Genomic DNA, 23,053 nt, shown 5'->3' with positions numbered 1-23,053 from the left:
AGCCCGTACTTGGTGGAGTTCAGTAAAGTCTCGCTCTCCTATACCGTTGACTTGGACAGATTTTCTCCGAGAGTTCAATGGTCAGTACTACACCTATTTCTATCAGAAAGAGAAAAAGAGAGAATTTCTAAGCTTGAAATAAGGGAATATGACCATTGAAGAGTATGAAACTAGTTTTAACGAGCTAATGTCTTATGTACCAGAGTTGGTGAGATTGAAGCAAGACCAGGTAAACTACTTTAAGAAGGGACTCCGTAATGAGATATGGGAGCGTATGATAGTGACTGGCAAGGAGTCGTATAAGGAAGTGGTGTAAGAAACCTTACGGGTTGAGAAGCTCGCCACTGAGAACAGACGGATCCGAGCTGAGTTTGCAAAGAGAAAAAATCCGCCTACGTTCCCGGGTCAGTCTTCAAAGAGAGGCAGAGATTCGACATCTACTGTAGGATTTGATCTCCATCTCAGCGTCTGTGGCATCCACTAGACCTCCATCTCAGCAGTCACAGTCGAGATCTTCTAGATTTGATCGGCTAGTGATGAGTAGTCAGGGGGGACTTCAGGAGGATTGGACAAATGTTGTAATTGTGGAGGATTTCATGTTGGGTCATGTAGAAAGCCTGTAAAGTGTTTTCAATGCGGCCAACAGGGGCATATCAAGAGAGATTGTCCTCAGTTGAGACGGGATACAGTAGCTACTTCTACTCTCTCACTTGTCCTAGTATACCCCGAAGAGACACTTCGGGATCACAGTCCAGACAGGGCTCAATGATACGGTCAGGCATGGGGAGTAATATCTCAGAGCTGCCATCTTCCAGACCGCAGCCCCAGATTTTGCCCAGGGTTTTTGCAGTGACTGAGGATGAAGTCTGGGTTCGACCTAACACAGTGATAGGTACTATGATTGTGTTTGATAGAGATGCACATGTTTTGATAGATTCAGGCTCTGATAGATCATACGTGAGCATATCATTTGCATCATTCTCAGATAGGAACCTATCACCATTAGAGGAAGATATTGTAGTGCATACTCCTCTGGGCGAGCGGTTAGTAAGAAATATGTATTATAGAGACTGTGGTATTAAAGTTGGGGAAGAAGAATTTATGGGTGATTTAATCCCTTTGGAGATTCAAGACTTTGATTTGATCTTGGGTATGGATTGGTTGTCCACTCATCGAGCAAAGGTGGATTGTTTTAAGAAAGAAGTGATTCTCTAGAGTTCAGAGGGAGCAGAAGTTGTATTTATGGGGAAGCATCGAGTATTACCGTTTTGTGTAATCTCGACCCTCAAAGCTTTGAAATTGGTGTGAAAGGGATATCCAGCATACTTGGCTCACGTGATTGATATATCGAGGGAGGAACCTAAGTTAGAGAATGTCCGCATAGTAAGTGAGTTCCCTAATGTATTTCCTAATGAATTACCGGGACTTCCTACCTATCGTGAGTTCGAATTCACCATTAACTTACTTTTGGGTACTGCCCCTATCTCTATTCCTCCATATAGAATGGCTCCGGCAGAGTTGAAGGAGTTGAAAATACAGTTGAAAGAGTTAATGGACAAGGGTTTTATACACCCTAGTACATCTCCGTGGGGAGCATCGATTTTATTTATGAAAAAGAAAGACGGTACACTTCGGTTATGTATAGATTACTGACAACTTAACAGAATGACCATTAAGAACAAGTATCCGTTGCCGAGGATTGATGATATTTTCGATCAATTACAGGGAGCTACAGTGTTTTCTAAGGCTGATCTGAGGTTTGGGTATCATCAGTTGAGGATTAAAGAACAGGATGTACCTAAGACAGCATTCAAGACTCGGTACAGTCATTATGAGTTCTTGGTCATGCCTTTCGGGTTAACTAACGCAACGGCAGTTTTTATGGATCTCATGAACAGAGTGTTCCACCCTTGCTTGGACAAGTTTGTTATTGTATTCATTGATGACATCCTGGTTTACTCGAGAGATAATAATGAGCACGCTACCCACTTGAGTCTAGTATTACAGAATTTGCGGGAAAGACAATTGTATGCAAAGTTTTCGAAGTGTGAGTTTTGGTTACAATAAGTGGTATTCTTGGGACACGTAGTATCGGGAGCTGGAATATATGTTGATCCCAAGAAGATAGAGGCAATTTTACAATGGGAGCAACCTAAGACAGTGACGGAGGTTCGTAGTTTCCTCAGATTAACCGGTTATTATCGGAGGTTTGTTTAGAGGTTTTCCTTAATAGCAGCTCCTTTGACCCATTTAACTCGTAAGAGAGTTAAGTTTAAGTGGGACGATGTGTGTGAAAGTCGATTTCAGGAGCTGAAGAATCGGTTAACAGCTACTCTAATATTGACACTTTCTATGAGTGGTAAGGGATTTGTAGTATATAGTGATGCCTCAAAGTTGGGGTTGGGGTACATACTGATGCAGGATGAAAACGTTGTGGCTTATGCTTCTAGACAACTAAAGAGGCATGAAGCAAATTACCCTACCCATGATTTAGAGTTAGCAACAGTGGTGTTTGCTTTAAAAATCTGGAGGCATTACTTGTATGGTGAGCATTGTCGGATATTTACGGATCACAAGAGTTTAAAATATTTGCTCACTCAGAAGGAGCTTAATTTGAGGCAAAGGCGATGGTTGGAGTTGATAAAAGATTATGACTTGGTGATAGACTATCATCCGGGAAAGGCAAACGTTGTAGCTGATGCCTTAAGTCGCAGGTCTTCATCGTCTTTAGCCGCACTTCAGAGTTGTTATTTTCCAGAATTAGAGATGAAATCTCTTGGGGTCCAGTTGAGAAATGGTGAAGATGGATCCTTATTGGAAAGCTTCATTGTGCGACCTTCATTACTTAATCAGATTAAGGACATTCAGAGGTCTGATGATGAGTTCAGAAAAGAAATTCAAAAATTGACTGATAGTGGAGTCAGTGAGTTTAGATTCAGAGAGGATAACATCTTGATGTTTAGAGACCGAGTTTGTGTTCCTGAGGGAAACCAGTTGAGACAGGCGATCATGGAAGAACCCATTCATCTGTCTATGCATTACATCCTGAAAGCACCAAGATGTATAGGACTATCAGGGAGAATTATTGGTGGCCAGGTATGAAGCGAGACATAGCAGAATTCATAGCAAAGTGTCTCGTATGTCAACAAGTTAAGGCGGAGCATCAGAGGCCAGCAGGTACACTTCAGTCTTTACCTATTCCCGAGTGAAAATGGGAGCATGTAACTATGGATTTTATTTTGGGACTGCCACGGACACAGAGGGGAAAGGATGCGATCTGGGTGATCGTAGATCGGTTGACTAAGTCTACTCACTTTTTAGCTGTCCATAGTACATACTCTATTAAGAAGCTAGCTTAGCTCTATATAGATGAGATTGTGAGGCTACATGGAGTTCCTATTTCTATAGTGTCAGACAGAGATCCTCAATTCACTTCTCGACTCTGGTCGAAATTTCAAGAAGCTCTCGAAACCAAATTGAAATTTAGCACTGTTTTTCACCCACAGACGGATGGTCAGTCAGAGAGGACTATCCAAACTATGGAGGATATGTTGAGGGCTTGTGTCATGGATTTTCTTGGGAGTTGAGATAGACACTTGACGTTAATGGAATTTGCTTACAACAACAGCTTCCAGTCTAGCATTGGTATGGCACCGTACGAAGCTTTATATGGAAGGAAATGTCGTACTCCACTTTGTTGGGATGAAGTGGGTGAAAGAAAGTTAGTTAGTGTGGAATTGATCGATCTAACTAATGACAAGATCAAGGTTATACGAGAAAGGCTAAAGGTAGCCCAAAATAGGCAGAAGAGCTATGCAGATAAATGGAGAAAAGACTTGGAGTTTGAGATCGGTGATAGAGTTTTTCTTAAGGTTTCTCCATGGAAAGGTGTGATTCGATTTGTGAAACGGGGAAAGCTTAACCCAAGGTATATTGGACCATTTCGAATCATTGAGAGAATTGGACCAGTGGCTTACCAGTTAGAACTACCTCTGAAGTTAGATCGGATCCACAACGTTTTCCATGTCTCCATGCTTAAGAAATATGTACCAGATCCCTCTCACATCCTCGAAGCACCTCCGATCGAGTTGCATGACGATTTGAAGTTCGAAGTGCAACCTGTGAGTATCTTGGATCGAAAGGATCGAGTATTGAGGAACAAGAGTATTTCAATGGTCAAAGTGTTGTGGAAAAGTGCTCGAATGGAGGAAATGACATGGGAAGTAGAGCATCAGATGAGGAACCAATACCTGTATCTATTTGTCGAATCTGGTAAGTGAAATTTTGAGGTCAAAATTTTATTTTAAGGGGGTAGAATTGCAAAACCTGACCCTATAAACACATGTCATGACATACATACACTGAGTAGCATGTTATTACGCTAGGAAAGCCCCTAAGAATAGACGAAACCCGATATTGTACCTAACGGTACACTTGAGTTGATTTAACCTCGAACTAGTTCAAACAGGAATCTAGGATGAAATTTAATATTTTACAGTCCATGAATGACTAAAAATGATTGTTCGGAGTTCGAGGGTTCATTTGAAAAAAAAATTGAAAATTTTGATTTTCAGCGGTAAAATCGTCATTTTGCCACCTAAGATAATAATTTGATCATGGAGTGAAATTTTTGACCAAAATTAACTATTTGGAGTATAATTTAATGATAGGAAGTGAAATTTTTCAATTTCGGCAACTTTCGAAACATAGAGGCAAAACGATAATTTTGTCGCCCCGGGGTAAAACCGTAATTTTCACCATCCAAAACTTGTCAAAATCATAGGATTTATTTATTTTTGGTATGAATAACTATGGTATTTTAAGTGGTGAAAAAATTGAAGTTTAAAGGACGAAATTTTAAAAACGGGCCAATGGAAAAGTGATACATGGCACTTTTTAATGATTTAATATTATTTTAAAGAAAAATCAACTCATTTAAACCCCACATCAGGTGATGGTCGGCCATAAGGAGAAAATAAGAGAGAAAATAGAGGGGAAAGGAAGAAAAGAGAAAAACCAAAGGAAAACTATAAAATTCAAAGGGGAATTCGCGTTTTTCGTCCGTTTACGCGTCTAACAGTAAGATTTTTTGACTCTAGCTTGATTTCTACCTTTCCTACACCTTTGTTTCCATTTAGCATGCTTGAGGAGAGAGATCAAAAAGTGATACCAAGGGCTGGCCGAATTTCAAGGGGAAGGATTTTGAAATTTTTATGTTTTGTTTCTTAGTTAAATTGGTAGTTTTAGTTAGTTAAATGTGTATAGAAATCAAATAGGGCAAGAAAGCATGAAATTCTCACAATACCCACCCTTGGTTGAATATTCAGTGATGTACAATGATGATGAACTGATTTTTATTGTAAGAGAAATGAAGAGAAAATGATGAAAAATGGTTAAATGTGATAGAAAAACAAAGTGAAAAATTAACCGAGTTAATGTCTCATTTTTGACCGAATTTTCCAAGGAGGAAAGTGAGCTGATTTTGTGATTTTAGAGGGTTATTGGCTGATATTTAATGGTTAAAAATGTTGGAGAGAAAATGGGACAATTTAGAGCTAAAATGGAGCGCGTTAGTAATTTATCGGGTAAAGTGTCAAAAATAGGTTAATACCGCGTTTAAGCCATTTTAGGCTATTGCATTTCATACCATGCATTAGTATAGGATTTAAATCAATTATATAGTGATTTAGCATCAATGTGGTGAATTGTGTAATTTTGGCAATGTGTCTATGAGGAGAGCCTGCCGGTAAAGGCAAGGAAGTCGTACCCGACGAACAGTGATCGAGGCACCTAGAAAGCATTTAATTTGTACAAACTGTGAGTAAACCTATTATTATTGTAAATTATCTAGAGTTTATTTTTAAATGCTCTTTATGTATTTTATGAAACGAAAATGAGATTAAAATGGGACTTTTGATGTTTTAGAAATAAATGTGACAAATAAATATATTGTGTTGATTATCTGAAATAAGAAACTTTTGATCATGAAATTAAGTAATTGGAGGCTGCCAATTGTCTTGAAAAATATATTTTCCTATGAATGGCTTATGATATATGAGTATATGTGGCTATATTTTATAATTGCATTGGGAATTTATGTAAGTTGTCTTTTACTATGCAGGCTGGATAAATAAATAAAAGCCACATTATACCATCGAAATTTTATTAAAATTAGTGGGTTTAGTCACTGCAATGACGGGTTTTCATGGACTGCCTATTAGAGGGGTACGGTAAACCCGGTTGCATAGTTATTCCTATTGTAGAGGCGATGAGGGTAACTCCCGGGGTAGTGTTAGAGCTCACTTCACGTCGAACCCCCACATGAATGTGTAACTCGACAACGCCAAGGAACAGCTTGTTTTCAAAACTAACATGTGTTTAGCATGTAAATATCTTAACAACCTTCGCAGACTCGGTTAGATGACTCGGTCAAGGTATCCCCGAGGACTAGTTTTTGGCTTGAGCCCTGTTTCTAATAAAAGTCATAAGCCTTAACAACTATTTTGGTAAATTACAAATATTTTATGCTTAAAGAAATAAATTGAAAACCTTATGAAATGGTTTGTGATTTGTTGTTTAAACTTGCCTCCATTTTACTCGCCTTTAGATATTTATAATAATGTCTGCTTACTCATTGGGATTGCAAAATCTCACCCACCTCCTTTCCAAATATTTCAGGCTTGTGGTAGTTTGTAGATATCCAATTTTGTCGAGGATTCCAGTTGACCTCTCTATCTCACAGACAGTAGATTACTATCACCAACACTTGGTGTATTTATGGGTCACTTGTCATTGTAATTATTATTGTACATTATAACTTTGTAAATTATTGTATGTATGAATCTATTTTACTTTCACGTTACAAAAGATTACTTACACGTGTTTCTATAAATATTGTTTTATATAAAAAATGTTATATTTTAATCAATATTTTGAATAGTAATATTTGTCTATAAATCCTTTTTAAAAAATAATAATAATAAAATAATTTTTGTCTTTTGATTTACTTGAGCCGGAAACAACTGGTAATTGTTTAAAATGGAATGTTTAACAACGATTGCTCACAAGAAAGGCAAGAAACTGATACGTAATCATTGCGGGGTTCCAATTGGCATTTCGAGTAATGAGTGTCAATCGGGACGTCGCGGCAGTTGTCATGGGCCAAAAGAGGTTTCGAGTCGTGACAACCATTTTAGCTACAACTGGAGCAATCATTGATGTGAAGAACGGCAAGATAACTTTCAAAGTTAGAAAGGAGATAGTCCAGTTTAATATATTCAATTCAGCTAAGTATCCTTCCTCTACAAAAAGTTGCTATAGAATGGATATAGTTGATAGAGGTAAAGGTAAGCCTATTCCACCACATTCAATCAAGCAAGCACCAACTCTTAAATCAAAACCACCACTTTCCATTGATCTTGATTTTGGGGTTGGACAACAAATAGTACTCTCTAGTTTATACCTCCATCTTTTACCATGGCAACTTCTACCATATTGGTGAAAAACCTTTAAAATGGTACAAGTTTTGTCTTATGGCTTTATTGAGAATTTTAGTACGAGCTTTCAGGGTTAATAAACAAAGTGTCAAGCCATATGTTGTGGATGAAGAAATGTAAAAAAAGGGACCATAGTCAAGCTAGTGACTATAAAAAAGTGCTTCTTGAAAAGCAACCCAAACTTTCTACAATCAAACAAAAATAAAGTTATTTTTCATAAATTTTCATTTATTTTATTTTATTTTCTAATTAATTTTTATTTCTTTTGCAATTAATAAAAAAATTTTTTGCTCTATCTCAGTCTCCCACAAGACTTGGTGACAATGATGAAGATGATGAGAAAGAGTAGAGACTCTCTCCATTCTCAAGGGTGTACTCTTTTTCCTTTCTTTTTCTATTTTTCTAACATTTAAGACAATGTTAGCTTTAAGTTTAGGAGGTACTTTTAAATTTTTAAGCTTTGGTTTAATCTTTTTGCATTTATGTTTTTAGGTTTTAAGTTTAGTTAGCATGTAAGTCATTTAATTTTCTGCATGTTTTGAGTACTTGAGCTAGAGTTAGTTGAGCCAATTTTTTTGATTCACCTATCCAATGATGAAACCTAGTTATTTTGTTATCTTTTGCTCTTAGTAAATGTGAATATTATTTGAGTATTGTGTTGAATTCTTATTTTAAGCATCATTGTTAGGTTGAGATTTCCCATTAATTGAGCACTATGTCTTTGCTTCGAATTATTGTGAACATCTAGAGAAAGTTTATGTCAATGTAAATTTTTGAATTATGTTTTGAGTTCTAAAATTTGTTTGATTCTCTCTCGAGGTGAAATCCTAAGCTATACTTAATTAAGGAAATGATTTAGGCTATCTTTGGATCGACTGAGCCTTTCAAGCTACCTTGTTATATTTTTATCCTTAGAATACCCCTTTGAGCCTAATGTAACCTTTTCTTTGTTTAAACCCTTAATTTTTAACCTAGATCCTTACATAAAAAGTTTCAGTTTTTGCATCCCTCAGTCTTAAGTGCATAAGTCAATTTAGGAAATGTAATGAGCTAGATAGTGAAGAAAAAGGTAGTCATGATGAACAGTGATTAAAATCTCAAAAGCATGATTGTATTCATCTCACTACCTAATAAAAGAAATAAGTTTGAGGGTATAATATTGAGAAGAGAAAAAGGGAAGAAAAAGAAAAAAATGAATGACGTGTTGAATAAAAGAAAATTTTGATGAAAATAGGGTGTACTTGGTAAAGGAAAATAAAGCTCTTTATAGGCTCTAGAATGACTATGTGCTTAGGGTGATTTGAGCCACATTAATATCCCATATCCTATCTTGACCCGAGTCATACATTACAAGCTTGATAAAGACCTAATGATACTTAATTTAATATTAGTCTACGTTAGTGGAGAGAGATGAAAAGCAAACCTATGGAACTCTAGTATTAATTTAAACTTTGAATGTGTATAAACTTATCCGAATTGTATAATGTTCTTGGTGAAAAGATTGTACACACATATGGAAATCCATCTTAAGATGAGCTTACATTTGAATTGAAACATGATATTGATTAATATTTATTTGTTGTTTAGAGTTGAGAATGTGGATTAACTTATGAGGATATTAAAGGTGAGTATTGAGTTGGTGCAATTTATTTCTAATTAAGTTGTTTTCTTAATTTATGCTATTTCATTTTAGTTTATATTTTGCTTGAGAACTAGCAGTTCATAAAATGGAATAAGACAAGAATTACCGTTATGACTCATTCCAATATTAAAGGTGATTATTGAGTTGGTGCAATTTATTTCTAATTAAGTTGTTTTCTTAATTTATGCTATTTCATTTTAGTTTATATTTTGCTTGAGAACTAGCAGTTCATAAAATGGAATAAGACAAGAATTACCGTTATGACTCATTCCAATATTAAAGGTGATTATTGAGTTGGTGCAATTTATTTCTAATTAAGTTGTTTTCTTTATTTATGTTATTTCATTTTAGTTTATGTTTTGCTCAAGGACTAGTAGTTTATAAAATGGCATAAGACAGGAATTGCTATTATGGCTCATTCCAATGTTTGATTGGTAAAAATAGTTTTTGACTAACAAAAGAATAGGTGATAAAAAGAGAAAAATACCTTTTATTATAATATTTTATTTTTAATTTAAAATATTTATTTTTTATAATTTATTAAAAATATTAATAAATTTTTATTAAAAACTTTAATTTGATAAGTTATTTTTATTTTATTTATTTTTCAAAATATTAATAATTTATATTTTGTTTAAAATATTAAGAAATTAAAATGATTATTTTATTGTGTTCTTAATTCTTTATTTTTAAAATATTAAAAATTTTTAATTTAATTTTTAAATTTAAAATATTATTTTTTATAATTTATATTTAAACTTTTAATTTTTTATTTTAAATTTTTTTTTTTCTTTTCTTTCTTCTAGATTGGCCAAACATCAGAGATGTGGTTGGTGTAATGGAACGTCATTCTAGCACTCCTTGTGGCTTGATCTTTCTTTACATTGTTGTCATCATCACCCTCTGCTATCCTTTGATGGTGGAAGAAATTTATAGCAAGGAGAGAGGCATATTAAGAAGAGAGGAAAAAAAAAGGAAATGAGGGGAAAATAACTTTTTATATGGTATGGTTAGTAATTTTTGAAATTGAGTAATGGTATTTTTGTCCAAACTTTTTTTTACCATTCTGAAAGGGATGGAATAGTTAATACCAAGAGGGGCAATAATACTTATTTTTTGTTTTTAAATAAATTGATGATGATGTGACATGTTAATGTGATACGATAACATGATCATATAACATTTTTTACTTTCCACATCAACGTCATGTGAATATATAATAACAAGAACATTTTGACTAATGAAAATTAATCAACTATTAATTATAAAGGTTTATTTGCCTCAAAATAAAATTATAGAGATTTAATTAAACACAATAAAAGAATAAAAACTCATTTGAATTTTCATAACTAGTTCAAAGACTTTTTCAAGTATTATACCAAGAATAAATGTCACCTAGGATTAGAACCAAATGAGTCCTAAGATTCCATTTTGGAAAGAATTGCAAAGTGTTTTATACCAAAATTGTAGTATAATATATTTGGAATACATTTTCTATTTTCATTTTTTAGAAACTTTTTAAAAATCAATTTCATCTTCCAAACTTTTTTTGTGAAAGGTTTAAGAAATAAAAATTTATTTTTTAATCATCATCACGTCAACATAGTTCTAAAAAATTTAACTATGTTCAAACCAAAATTAATAATTTTTAAAAATACAAGAACTCAATTCGTATAAACAATAATAAAGAAATTAATTCTAACATTTTCCATATAAATTGAAGATTGCATCCTCCTTCTACTATTATGTTCTTCCTTTGGTTTGGTTCTTTTTTAAGTTGGATTTTATATTGAAGAGTTTGCATATTCAGCTCTTTTTAATTCATTTGAGAAATCTGAATGAAATCATTACAAATGTTCCATAATAATAAAAAAAATAAAAACAAATGTACAAAGCAGCAATGGTAAAAGCATGAGTAAAGTGAAGATGATAAAGGAAACAAAGTCTCTTGTTCCTAACAAAGCCACACCACACAATGCTGGAACATTCCAAATGGTAAACCATGGCAACCCAAATTGACCTCATAACAATTTCAACAAAATTGTGTCTTTGAAAATACATTACTTTACACAAATTATCAATATAAAAGTCAAGCATTGTGTCACACTAGATTGGAAATTCATTCCCTAGTAAGTCATCAATGGTTTCCAGCCTGTCATTGCCAAAAAAAACAAAGCAAAACTGTCATGTCAACCACAAATATACTCAAATACCTTGTAATGTTTTTCTTCTTTCTATTTAACAATATCCCAAATCTTTCTCAAACACATAAGAATGCCCCCAACTGCACGAACCCATTCCCATAACAACAGCCTTCAAGCCTACAAGATTAAAATATATCGGCAAAGAAACCTGGAAAAGCTATACACCAAGTTAAAATGATAAGAAACGCCACCCAGCCTCTCTTCTCATGTTCTACTGCAATGTTCACCATCATACCACCTTACCACAGCCACCATTGTTGCCAAATATTAATAGAAAAAGGAAGAATAAGAGAACAAATTTTAAAAGAGTTTGTAGCTGAGAAAAAGTTTACAATGCACATGGTACTAAACGGGTATGGCATCATTATTTGACGTGTCTTCACATCTCAATACAATACCCTCAAGGCTAGCTGGGAAGACACATTTGGCCCATTGGCATCCGGTTGTAATTGGCTCAGGTGGAGGAACAATCATAAGGACATTGTCATTTCTCTGAACAACTCCCATTACACTAACTGTGCTTCCTTCCTTGATATACCTATAAACATCAAATTTCAATCTCAAAAAACTTTACAACATGATCAGAGTTTTTCAAACCAACTTATCCTAAGATTTGGGATAAGAAAAAGAGCTTTAAAGCCAACTCATTCAACCATTCTCTACACAATGCAGACATAATTGCATCTCATATGCTTAGAGCTAGAACTATGAAGCTCTCAACTTCAAGCACCCCATGATGACTCCATCAATTTAATTGATAATGAAATTTCAAAAGATACAGGTGTCCATTCGATGGACTCGTTTATAAACAGTATAACCTCAGCAAAAACCACAAACTGGCCTAAGTTCAATTTAAACTTTCTCACCCCAACCCGGAGCCTTCACTCTCCTCTAAACAACCCTAAATTTCCATATTATTTACTTTCATAACTACATTCAATACTTAGAGGAGTGGTGGATCAATTCAACTATAATAAGTATGATGCTGCTGCATAAGACAATTCAATGATAACCAAGTTAGATAATTTATATCCCACATCAATCTAAACTGGATGTACATCTTTGCACTAGGCCACCTTACTTCAGGCTCACTCTCCATCCCAGTTTATGGCACATAAAGACATTGTCACCTAATCCTTACAACTGGAGAATATAAGGAAAGAATAGTCATTTTGAAAACAATGAATTGTAGAAGATAACTTCTCAAAATTTGAAAACTCAAGAATTAGCCCTATTAACCATCAGTCAAATAGGGAGACCCTCAAGATACCATTCATTATCTGCAACATAAGCACTTAATATTATGGCGAAACTATGAATAGAAGAGAACATTTACCCTTCTTTCATGCGCATTACACGGTCATCACTAGAAAGGTTCCTTTCTCCCAACCACCTGATGAACTCTGGAGATAACGCTTCATTGGCTGGGTTGACATCTATAACAATTGAGTCATCCACATAAGGAGTCACCCTGGCTCCATAGCCCGTTTTAACCAATGCTCTCAACCCAGATTGGAAATCAGAGATGTAGAAGTCAACTGCACGCCTCTGTCAAAATGACATACACAAAAAAGGTTACATTTGAAAGTATGAAATCTAAAAGCACAGATAAAAAGGTTTTATCCTCCAACAAATTAGATCCCATGATGATGGTGTGCAAGAAAGACATGATGACAGGTTATCCATCTTCTCAGAAACATGCAAACAGTAGTCACTTTTTTCTTTTTGCTGAAATATATAAAATTAGTTAAGTTGATAAAAGCTTCTGGACTACTTGATGAAGCATCGTATAATAAATTTGATAATTCGAAATGCGTAAGAAGCCTACAGATCAATACAAGACTGAACAAACGGGAAACAAGACACAAAGTCTTTCAAAATATCACAAGTGATAGTGAAGAACGAACTCATAGATAAAACAATGTCCATTAAATGTCTATGACAAAAGACTCAAAAACTATTAGGCACGAAAACTTTGGAAATAAAAGTCATCAATTTGACAAAAGGGAATTAAAATATACATAATAATAGGGACATAATATCCAGCCATAGACAACATATAAACACAAGTTTCAGCACATCTGCCCCAATACAACTGTAAGCAGAGGGCTATGTAGCACTTCACAGCATACTTAAGCCAATAAAACCTTGTTCCTTTTCACTTTTTGGGAGAGGACAAAATCCTCAGCAACTTGAAATTTAAAAATAAGGGTAAGCCTTTCTGTGAAATGTAAATTACAAAGAAACATGGAAAATAACATTTTCATAAGAATTTGGGAAAAAATAGAATAAAAATTAACAATTCAATTACTCACTTCCAATAATCGGAGCCCCCAAGTAAAACGACGATGAGTAGGATTAGCAGCTTTGGAATCCCATCCTCGATACTCATACAAACTAGTAGATGTATACACACATCTTGGAACTTTCTGGAAGGAGGACTCAAGAGGCACATTCCCACATGTTACCACCTTCAAAAATTACAACCACACACTTATCGATGTCATCTACACATTTACAAGCAGATAAACTTAAATGATACCAACAAAAACCACAACTAGACAAGCATAAACGACCTGTAATTCAATTTTCAATAGTTAGAAGATCTGCAACAGTTACAGGGGATCATATGTACATAAAATTAATGCTTTTTGATCCAACAGGTGTGGCCCTTGGCAATTACAATAGGACCTTGAGTTGCAACATGATATCAACTTAAATTATATTTTTTATTAATCACACTTCAAATTGTTTAGATCATATAGAAGGAATATTTTACATAATTTAGGTTAAAACAATCCTTAAGGGAAAATTTATGATTGATAAATAACTATTTAAGACTACCTGGTAACTACACAGGCTTAACCTCTTTCTCCACTTTCACAGTCCTAAATTTTTCCTAGTTAGTAGTTAAAATATATGAGTTATTTCAGTTAGAAAAATAAGTATTTTAACCACCACCTCAATTCTAAGGAATTTCATTTAAGGACAGAGATTACTCCTAAAACCGTTCTGCTAGTTTCTTTCATACACTTTCGGTTGTATAAGACAAATCTTATTTGCAAAGTTGATCCTTTATACAAATTTGTCAGAGCTAGATAACTCTCTAAAAATTTCAATAGCACAAACCCCAATGATCAGAAAAATAGAGTTTTAAAGAAGGGAGGACATAGAGAGTGACAAAAAACCATTAGGAACAAAACGTACAACACAATCAATCTAAGCCTTTTCCCACTACATAATCAATTTCCAATATGATCCATATATAAAGATTCAACAAATTTCATGATAGCTGTCAACTACTTAATGCAACCCTTGTCCTTAATCTTGGCTTAGGACCAACTATAAGGGAACCCTCAACAAAGGCAGTATTTCACAGAGGGAGAGAAACGACTGTCAGGATTTTCAGAATAAATCATTGGAAAAACTGGGATGTTCATGTGAATGTGGATCACTAGTTGCTACTAGCAATTATGAAAATATCATATCAAATCATAAATTAAATCACATACCCCAGAAATTTTCACGAATTGCCCATTCTTTGCATTTCTAAGCTCTGCATCTGGATAACGAGCAATGAAACCCATAATAGCTGTTCTCCCCCAACAGGAGTTCCAAGCAAATAATGCAGCAACAGCACCGAAAAGAACCACAACAACAATAAGGAGAATGGCATTGTGAACTGCTCCAAGAATAAAACCACCAGCAATGAAACCCATTACAAAAAGCAGTATCAGTGCCCATAATATTGGTTTTGGGAAGTTCCTCTTGAAAGAAAAGTCATCATCTTGGCTGAGAACAGTCACAGCCTGATTATGAACAGCAGAACCTTTCACTTTCATTGATCCCATTGATTCCAAAGGACCAGAAACTTTCCGAGGAGCCCCAGAGGAATTTAGTGGCCCGGAAGAGATGGGCCCAGATGTAATGAGGCCAGTTGTGGGGAGAACAGGAGGAATAGGACCAGAGTTTTGGCGCCCACTTGGTGTTACTCCCCCAGATTGTGGGCCAGATGATTTCTTTACAGGATCCCCATGTCTATTCAATGGTCCAGAATTTGACTTCTTTACTGAGGCTGAACCAGACATGCCTCCAGTGGCACCCGGACCTGATGTGGTATAGCCTGCCCGAGGCGCTGCATTAGGCATGATTGGTCCAGAATGTGAAGCAGCACCTCCAAAAGATCCAGTCCTTGAAGGAGCATTATTTATAGGCCCAGATTTCCTGGACTTAGAACCATCCATGGGGATATCAAACATTTTCCCCAATTCTCCTGACTTCTTAATATCTCCACCAGTATAGGGCATGGCCACTGAGCTCATGGTTGGGGTCCTTTCTTTAGGCTGCTCTGGCCTGCCTGACACATAAAGCCCATTGCTGAGCTTATGAGATGGGAATCTGGAACCCATCTAGCTTCCTAAATAGAATGCACCAAAATATCACACAACAACTGCTAGCACTATGTGGACGACAAACTCAAAGCCCCCCTGAGAACAAAGAGCACCTTAGCCATCAGAAGAGTGGCTTATTGCAATAATTTCAGAAATATATATGGACTTATCACAAACTAGGCATCAAAGGTAAAGAGCCAACTCTCACACAAAAGAGGTAAGCCACAGAAAGACATATAGCAGTAGAAAAGAGAACATAAAGTAATCTTGTACACAATAAAAAAAGTATTCAAACAAATTCCACTACTATATAGAAGAAGCATCAAAATTTCAAAATGTGATGTCATCTTGGATTCTTGTTTGTGAGCATGCAGGGCTTTTAAGTAACCAGATAGATTTTCATCAGATCTCTGATACAGGGTGGGGCACAATAATGAGGCAGCAGCATGGAAGATCACACAGAAGAGTAAAAATGAAAGACAAGAAAATCATTGATCCAAAATTTCAATGAAGCATGCAATGGCAGAAACGAGCAAATTCAATTAGCAGGATCCAATATGATAAGAAGGACACATTACACTGAACATAAGCAACATAATTAAAGCACTGAATGATAGGACATGATTAGATTCTTCGCAAACCATTTGCAAAGGAAGGTTCATATGATCACAAACAGTCTTATAATCAAAATAAACTCTGTCAAACTCCCAGTTCATAGCAATTTACAAAGAACACTTCCATTCTCACAATTTAAACATTCCTTTGTTTGCCAAATGATCAATAAACATAAACACTACATAACATCCAAAAGTTCAACAATATCTCTGAGTAGTTTGTTAGGCTTAATTTACTGGAGACTATTGCCTTATTGTATTATCAGAAGCCAAGGGATCAAAGATAAATTTATTTGTCAAATCAAGCAAGTAAACCACAATAGAAATTGTGTCCCTGAACAAAGCATCCACAACAGTGACCAACTCCCAATCTTGCAATGCATGGACTGATTTCACATTTCAGCACAGGTACCCCAATTGGATAGATAAGAACTGCCTAAATGAATGGATCCCAGAAAACTGATAATTGAAAACATTGGTAATCAGGAAGAAACAGCTTCAAAAAGTGACCAACAATCAAATGGAGAACTGAAGTCTGAAGCCCCACCCCCTTGTTTAACTTAGTTGAGAAAAACTGGGGGAAAGAAGGGAAAGAAAAAGCTAAAGCTATTCAAGAAAAGAAGATAACCTTATACTAAATTGTGTGACACCCAACTGCAAAGGCAACAAATGTCACAGCTTAAATCAAACACAAGGTCATAATTATACTTACAAAGTTAAACAACGAAATAAAGCAATACAAACACTCTTCACACTTCAAATTCACATTAGGCATAATTTAATGGAGTTCTAGGCAGTAGGAAAATTATATACAATGATCACTTGTAAGTCAGAAAGCATATGGTATCATAAAAAGCACAGAGAGAGAGAGAGAGAGAGGAAAACAAGTTCACAAACTAGCCATCTGTTCACCACATTCCACCACCTAACCAATTTAAACACATCATGGTTTCAAATAAAAGTCAAGAAAAGACATAGATCTGAAGGCAGAAGAAGAGAAAGAGAACTCAGTTGCAGTGAAAGAAGGCCGAAGGAAGGCCTTTTTCTCTTGTCCTATTTCACAGTTTCTCAGGAACAATAGAATCAATCAAGTCAAGTTACTCAGATTTTGCAAGAAGATCATCATTGCAAATCTCCATAAAAGTTAACAAAAAAAAAAGTACCATTTAAGTTATCTACTACCCAAAGAACCAGAATCAATCACAGAAATCATAAACACTAAGCACACCAAATGAACATTTCAACAAAACCAAGGAAAGAGGTGAGATCCAATACTTGTTCATGAAAAGCTCCAAAACATGAGAAAGTTTAAGATTCAATATTTCCTTTTACAGCATTTTCTCATCAAAAACACAACCCAAAATGGGAATGCCTAATAACCAAAAGATGTGGACTTTCACAACTTTCTAATTACGAAAGGTATCATACAAAAAAGACAACCTGCTACACTCACCAAACACCTGAAGAACCAAATTTACAACCCAAATCAAAGAAACAAAGCATACTCTGTTCCCGTTTTTAACCAAAAAAAGATCAAATGAAGGAGATCTATACAAAAAAAAAACATATATCCCCAAGCTAGATGAGCTCAGTTAAAGGAACGTTTTCATTTTTGTTTCTACATACAGCTCAAAATATAAGATTTAACACATGAATATAAGATTTCACTTACATTTTGATTTTGTCAAAAACAAACCAAAACATATAGCGTTTGGGTATCAAAAATGAAAACATTCCATTCTTAACTCCCAAGAATTAAAAGAAGCAAATTTACAGGCTAAATCACAAAAACAAAAGATACCCAGATCGCCATTTGGAGTACAAACCAAGAAAATTGGAAAGATCTGAGAGATTTCTGATGTTTTGTGGCAGTAGAGGACAACAGCAGAAAGGAACTAAAGAGTTGTAAAAATGGCAATATATGTAGAAGAAAAAGGTGAAGTAAGAACATACCTGAAGTAAAAGAAGACAGAGTTGAAGAGGAAATGAGGAGATTTGGAGACATTATAGATATTATAGGAAGAAAAGAAAATCAAACAGACAGACACAGAGAAGAGTCGTTCCAACAGCAAACCCGCACTCTCTCAATAAAAAGTCCAAGGTTTAGTTGTTTTCTTTACTGTTGTTGTTCGTTGTTTCTTTCTCTCTCTAAATATCATAATACAACAAATTCCTTTATATATAATTTTCCTTTTTCTAGTTTCAGCTGTCACTTGAGAGAGCCGCAACTACTGGTAGGTTGTCTCGTCTCGTCCGGCTAAAGCCTCAAAACTCAAGCAAAAATCATTATTGTTGAGATAATCATACTATCAATATCAGGTTAGAGCTCAATTCCTAATATAATATATCATTCTTTTCTCTGTAAGATTTTTTTTTTTTTTTTTTTGGAAAGAGATGGTGTTTCATAATTTTTGTCTTTTACTTTGAATTTGAAGCAATTTATTTATAATTGTTAGGACTGGGGCTTGAAGCCCGAATGGTTAGAGGCCCATGATGCCCTTTTACAGGCCTAATTATTGGTGGCGTTTGGAGCAAACAGCACGTGCCTTTAACATCAAGGTATTGACCAACAATTTCTAAAATACATCCACTCACGAGGTATTATTCACTTTCGGTCTTCACAGTTCTATCTTTTCAAAGAAGATGTCTCGTTTGAGAAAGGGGCAAGCCTTTGCTTATAAGATAGATTAATCTTTAGCCATTAGCAACTGTCTTCTGTTTCTATATATATACCCTTTGATCTTGTTTGCTTTTAATCGTGAGGCAATTTCTGGCTTTAATTGTTCTTTTGATGTTGTGTTAGGTTTATGATGGGGATGTGGTTCTATGATCTGCTTTTTCAGTTCTTTGGGTTTGAATCTCTGGTTACATTGTTCATGGTGTCGTAGTGCTGTTATTGCTATAATAGCTATTATGTTCCAGGCAATGTGCCCTGCTTGAGTGTGGATTGCATAATGCCTTCTTGGGTTATGATTTGGATGTGGTTTTCTGGGTAGTAGTCTGGTTCTTTTCTCAGCTAGAGCCTGGTAATGTACGTAGATGGTGTATTTTTGCTCAAGTGTTATTTTATAAATTATTTATGCAAGCACAATTCAATTGAATATTTGTCGAGTCCCCTTCATATCTAATTTTTTTTAGGCTTAGCTGGATTCATCTCTTACATCCCTTAATAGTTAGACTAATGTATGATTTCCAAGTACCTTCAAACACAAGCTCGTCCACTCTTAGCATACAATATTGGTAAATGTTTCCTCTTTAGAACTTTGAATTGCCATTGGTTAATTTGTGTGCCAATTAAAACCCTGTATGATAATATTAGGTGCTCTATTGATTGTATACGTGGTTTCATAAAAATTGAATTTGAATTATGAGTGTTGCTAGTACAAAGTGAGTTCTCTTATTATGCGTTGATGATATGATTTATATATTATAAATTTATGTTTATATGATTGATTTTTTTGAATGAATTGGGTTCAAAGAGTACAGTAAAATCTGTCACTCGAATATTCTGTGAACCTGATCGACCAATCTCGAATTGAATTAATGTTGGATTTGTTGTTCAAGTCTATAGAATGTATGAGTTGTCCACATTAGAATATTTCATCTATTATACGAGTTGTCGAAATTGGGTATGTTGGTCATGTCAATGGAATATGCGAGTTTGGGTTGAAGGAGCACAACATAATCTGTCACTCGTAGATTCAATGAACTAAAATAATTTATTTGGGATTATTTAGCAAGTAGGGATTGAGCATATTGTTGCGAATTCCCTATTTGTTAAGTAATCTCGAATAGGTAAGTCAAGTTATAGAATATACGAGCTATTGGTATTGAAATCTTTGAATGGAAAATAGATAAAGACTACAGAATGAGTGCTCTTGCAAAACATGTGTTCTATTGTCTTTGCATGTTTTTTATTCAAGATGAGTGCTTCTATCGAAGGTTAATTTTCATTTTCTCCGATTAGCATGATTCTTCAATTTCATTCCCTCTGTTCTCATGGTATTAGTATGTAAGATTATCTTTTGAGTCAACTGATAATCTGTCTTGTCGGTTGATGATCTTCCTTCTCGACTAATTGGCTATTATATTTCTGAACCACACTTATCAAATATGATCAAATTGAAAGGAATGGTCTTTTCAATGTAATTATATTTGATAAAAGAGGTTCAGAAATAGAATATTCACAATTGAAGATTCTCCATCGACTAAGAAAGTATCTTACATACTAATATTATAAACATAGGGACATTGGACTACTTTAACGTTTAATGAACTTGGAGTCTAGCGTTCAGCAAATTCTCAATTGAGGGATGTGGCTGGCAATCCGCGCCGAATCTTCATCAAAGCAATTGGCGAACCCTTGTGACGAAGGGATGATGTTAGTAGATAAATTTGTATGTTTTTTTTTTTCATTTGGATTCTTCATATACTTGTACGCTTTTGACTTTTTTATTTTTAATTGATTGTAATAAAAATAATACAATTTGTATTCATGTTTTTATTAATTAAAAAATATTTTTTACATATTTCTAATATTTAAATTATTATATATGTATTTTTAATTTTTTAAAATATGTTTTAAAAATTAAAAAAATACTTTTTAATCTTTTTACCAATGGAATTAGGGGTTGTATTACTAATTGAAATAACATTATCACCAACGAAATAATAACAAACTTCAACAAAAATAATCAATAGGGTCTAATGGTAATTTTTATGGTAAATTATTGATGAAAAACACCATCTAGAAACTAATCAATATGGACCAGTAATGCTATCGGTGGATTAAATGCATTGCCAACTGACAATCCAACTGAATACTCCGTCAGACATTTACCAACAAATTAGATGCATTGTCGACCAATTATTCAACAAAATATTTCATTAAAGATTTATCGTAGGAAAACTTAGTAGTTTTTTGAAGTAGCTTTACCAACTAAGGTATTTTTGACTAAATTTTGAAAAAAAATTTCTATTAGTAGGTTGTCGGTAATTTATGTTACTGATGGAATTTAATCCTTTATTGACAAAAAATTTCATCAGTGAAAGCATTAATTTTGATGGTGATATAGATGAACCCTAATTAAAGGAGTAAGGTCATTATACCTTCAGGCCTTGGAGTCAAGGTTTTCAACCACAATATAATCCTCAATATTGAGCTTAGGTTGTAGCAAATCATTTTTTTTTTTAAAAAGTTGCAACAAATCACAAGTTATCAAGTTGTACAGCTTCCAATGGTGATCCATACGAATATTTCTTATAAATAACTCCTATAGACACCTCATTTTGTTTATAAACGTTTCTTACAAACTATCATATCCCATTTTATGATGGAACATGATCGATGCATGAACCTAGACAGGTATAGCCTATTAGGCCGAAGCAAGCTTCTTTAACGTTCATCTTTAAACAATCATCAATGTGAAAGCATATACAAACATCTATAGGCATACAATATCAACTCATGCATACCATTATACACAACATTACACATATATAGAACTTCTTAACATGTTAGTGTAAGTGCAACATTTCGTATATTATCAGAGTGTCACATTTTTAGTGCACCATAATATTTACATGTCTCAACACCCTTGAATGTCCATATAGGCACTTGAGTCACTTTACACATTTAACATAACATTCATAATGTAATATGCCCCAACATTTAACTACACTATGGTAACATACTTATAATCCATAAAACATGTTTCATAGTTTGTAAACATAAACATAATATAGATTGACTCGTCAGTGGAACATGACTCAACTCACTAGGCATCAAGAGGTTGCTAGACACTTATAAATACGAATTGAACGGATTACGTCTTCGTGACACTAGCTACTAGCAAAAGAGTTATCAATGATTCACTTACCAATGAATAGCTTAACCATTCCCTCTACCAAACATGCCATTAGTACTTCAAGAACTGCTATGATCTTCTTCTCCGTCACCTTCGGTACATCCTTTCTTGGTATAATGCCTTTAAAAGCTTTTACACTATTTAAAAAAATTCTAATAAGTTATTATTCTTCTATTACATTCAATCAAACCTCTATACATTTATTTTGAACTAAACAAGTTCTTATGATTAATAATTGACTAATTGTTGTTAGTTAAAATGATATCTTTCATTTTATGCTCACATGAAGTTGGCATGACATTGGCTTGGAAAGTGAAACTATCATATTTTGATATAATTATGTCACATCAACATAATTTGTCACCATCCATTTTGATACATCAACATGCCATATTAGTGCAACATAATTGAACGTCACCATTCATGCCACGTCAAAAGATGACAAGTGTCGATTAACAATAATTAGACAATCTTTAATCTTAAGAATCTATTTCACCTAAAATAATAATACAAAGACTTGATTAAACATAATAAAATATAAATGTTTAGTTAAATTTTTTAAAAAATTTAGGAACTTTTTAAGATATTATGCTTAATTTATTTATAGATTTTTAATTTAATAACTTTAATGGTCAATTTTTCTTACCACATTTCACTTCATTGTCCGTATTGTTTTTTGTTAAGCACATTTTGTCCCTTCCTTGGTTTCAATCTCATTGTTATCATTGTTTTCAATCTTACCACTGTCAATTTCACCGTGATGTCGAATAGAGCCTTACATTAACATATTTTATTAAGTTATTTTTCATTTTACTCCACCATTGTTTTCAATTCTTATC

General features: G+C 34.3%; 1 protein-coding gene and 1 long non-coding RNA gene across 2 annotated transcripts; one reads left to right on the top strand and one right to left on the bottom strand.

The window, feature by feature from the left end:
- Nucleotides 1-11,320: 11,320 nt before the first annotated feature.
- LOC18595618 (protein SHOU4-like) lies at nt 11,321-18,700 on the bottom strand. Its single transcript, XM_007023657.3, has 5 exons — nt 18,301-18,700; nt 14,855-15,829; nt 13,658-13,813; nt 12,679-12,890; nt 11,321-11,880 (listed from the first exon to the last, which is right to left on the bottom strand). The coding sequence occupies exons 2-5, from the start codon at nt 15,749-15,751 to the stop codon at nt 11,688-11,690; spliced, it is 1,458 nt and encodes a 485-aa protein (XP_007023719.1). The 5' UTR covers nt 15,752-15,829; nt 18,301-18,700; the 3' UTR covers nt 11,321-11,687.
- Nucleotides 18,546-19,450, top strand: LOC148762046 (uncharacterized). Its single transcript, XR_016027097.1, has 2 exons — nt 18,546-18,666; nt 18,804-19,450. It is a non-coding gene; the product is annotated as an uncharacterized LOC148762046 (long non-coding RNA).
- Nucleotides 19,451-23,053: the final 3,603 nt, after the last annotated feature.

The sequence above is a fragment of the Theobroma cacao genome, chromosome 6 (assembly GCF_053813885.1).
Source record: "Theobroma cacao isolate CCN51 chromosome 6, ASM5381388v1, whole genome shotgun sequence".
NCBI lineage: Eukaryota > Viridiplantae > Streptophyta > Magnoliopsida > Malvales > Malvaceae > Theobroma > Theobroma cacao.
The sequence above is the reverse complement of the archived record's forward strand: the minus strand, read 5'-3'. Positions and strand labels throughout refer to the sequence as shown.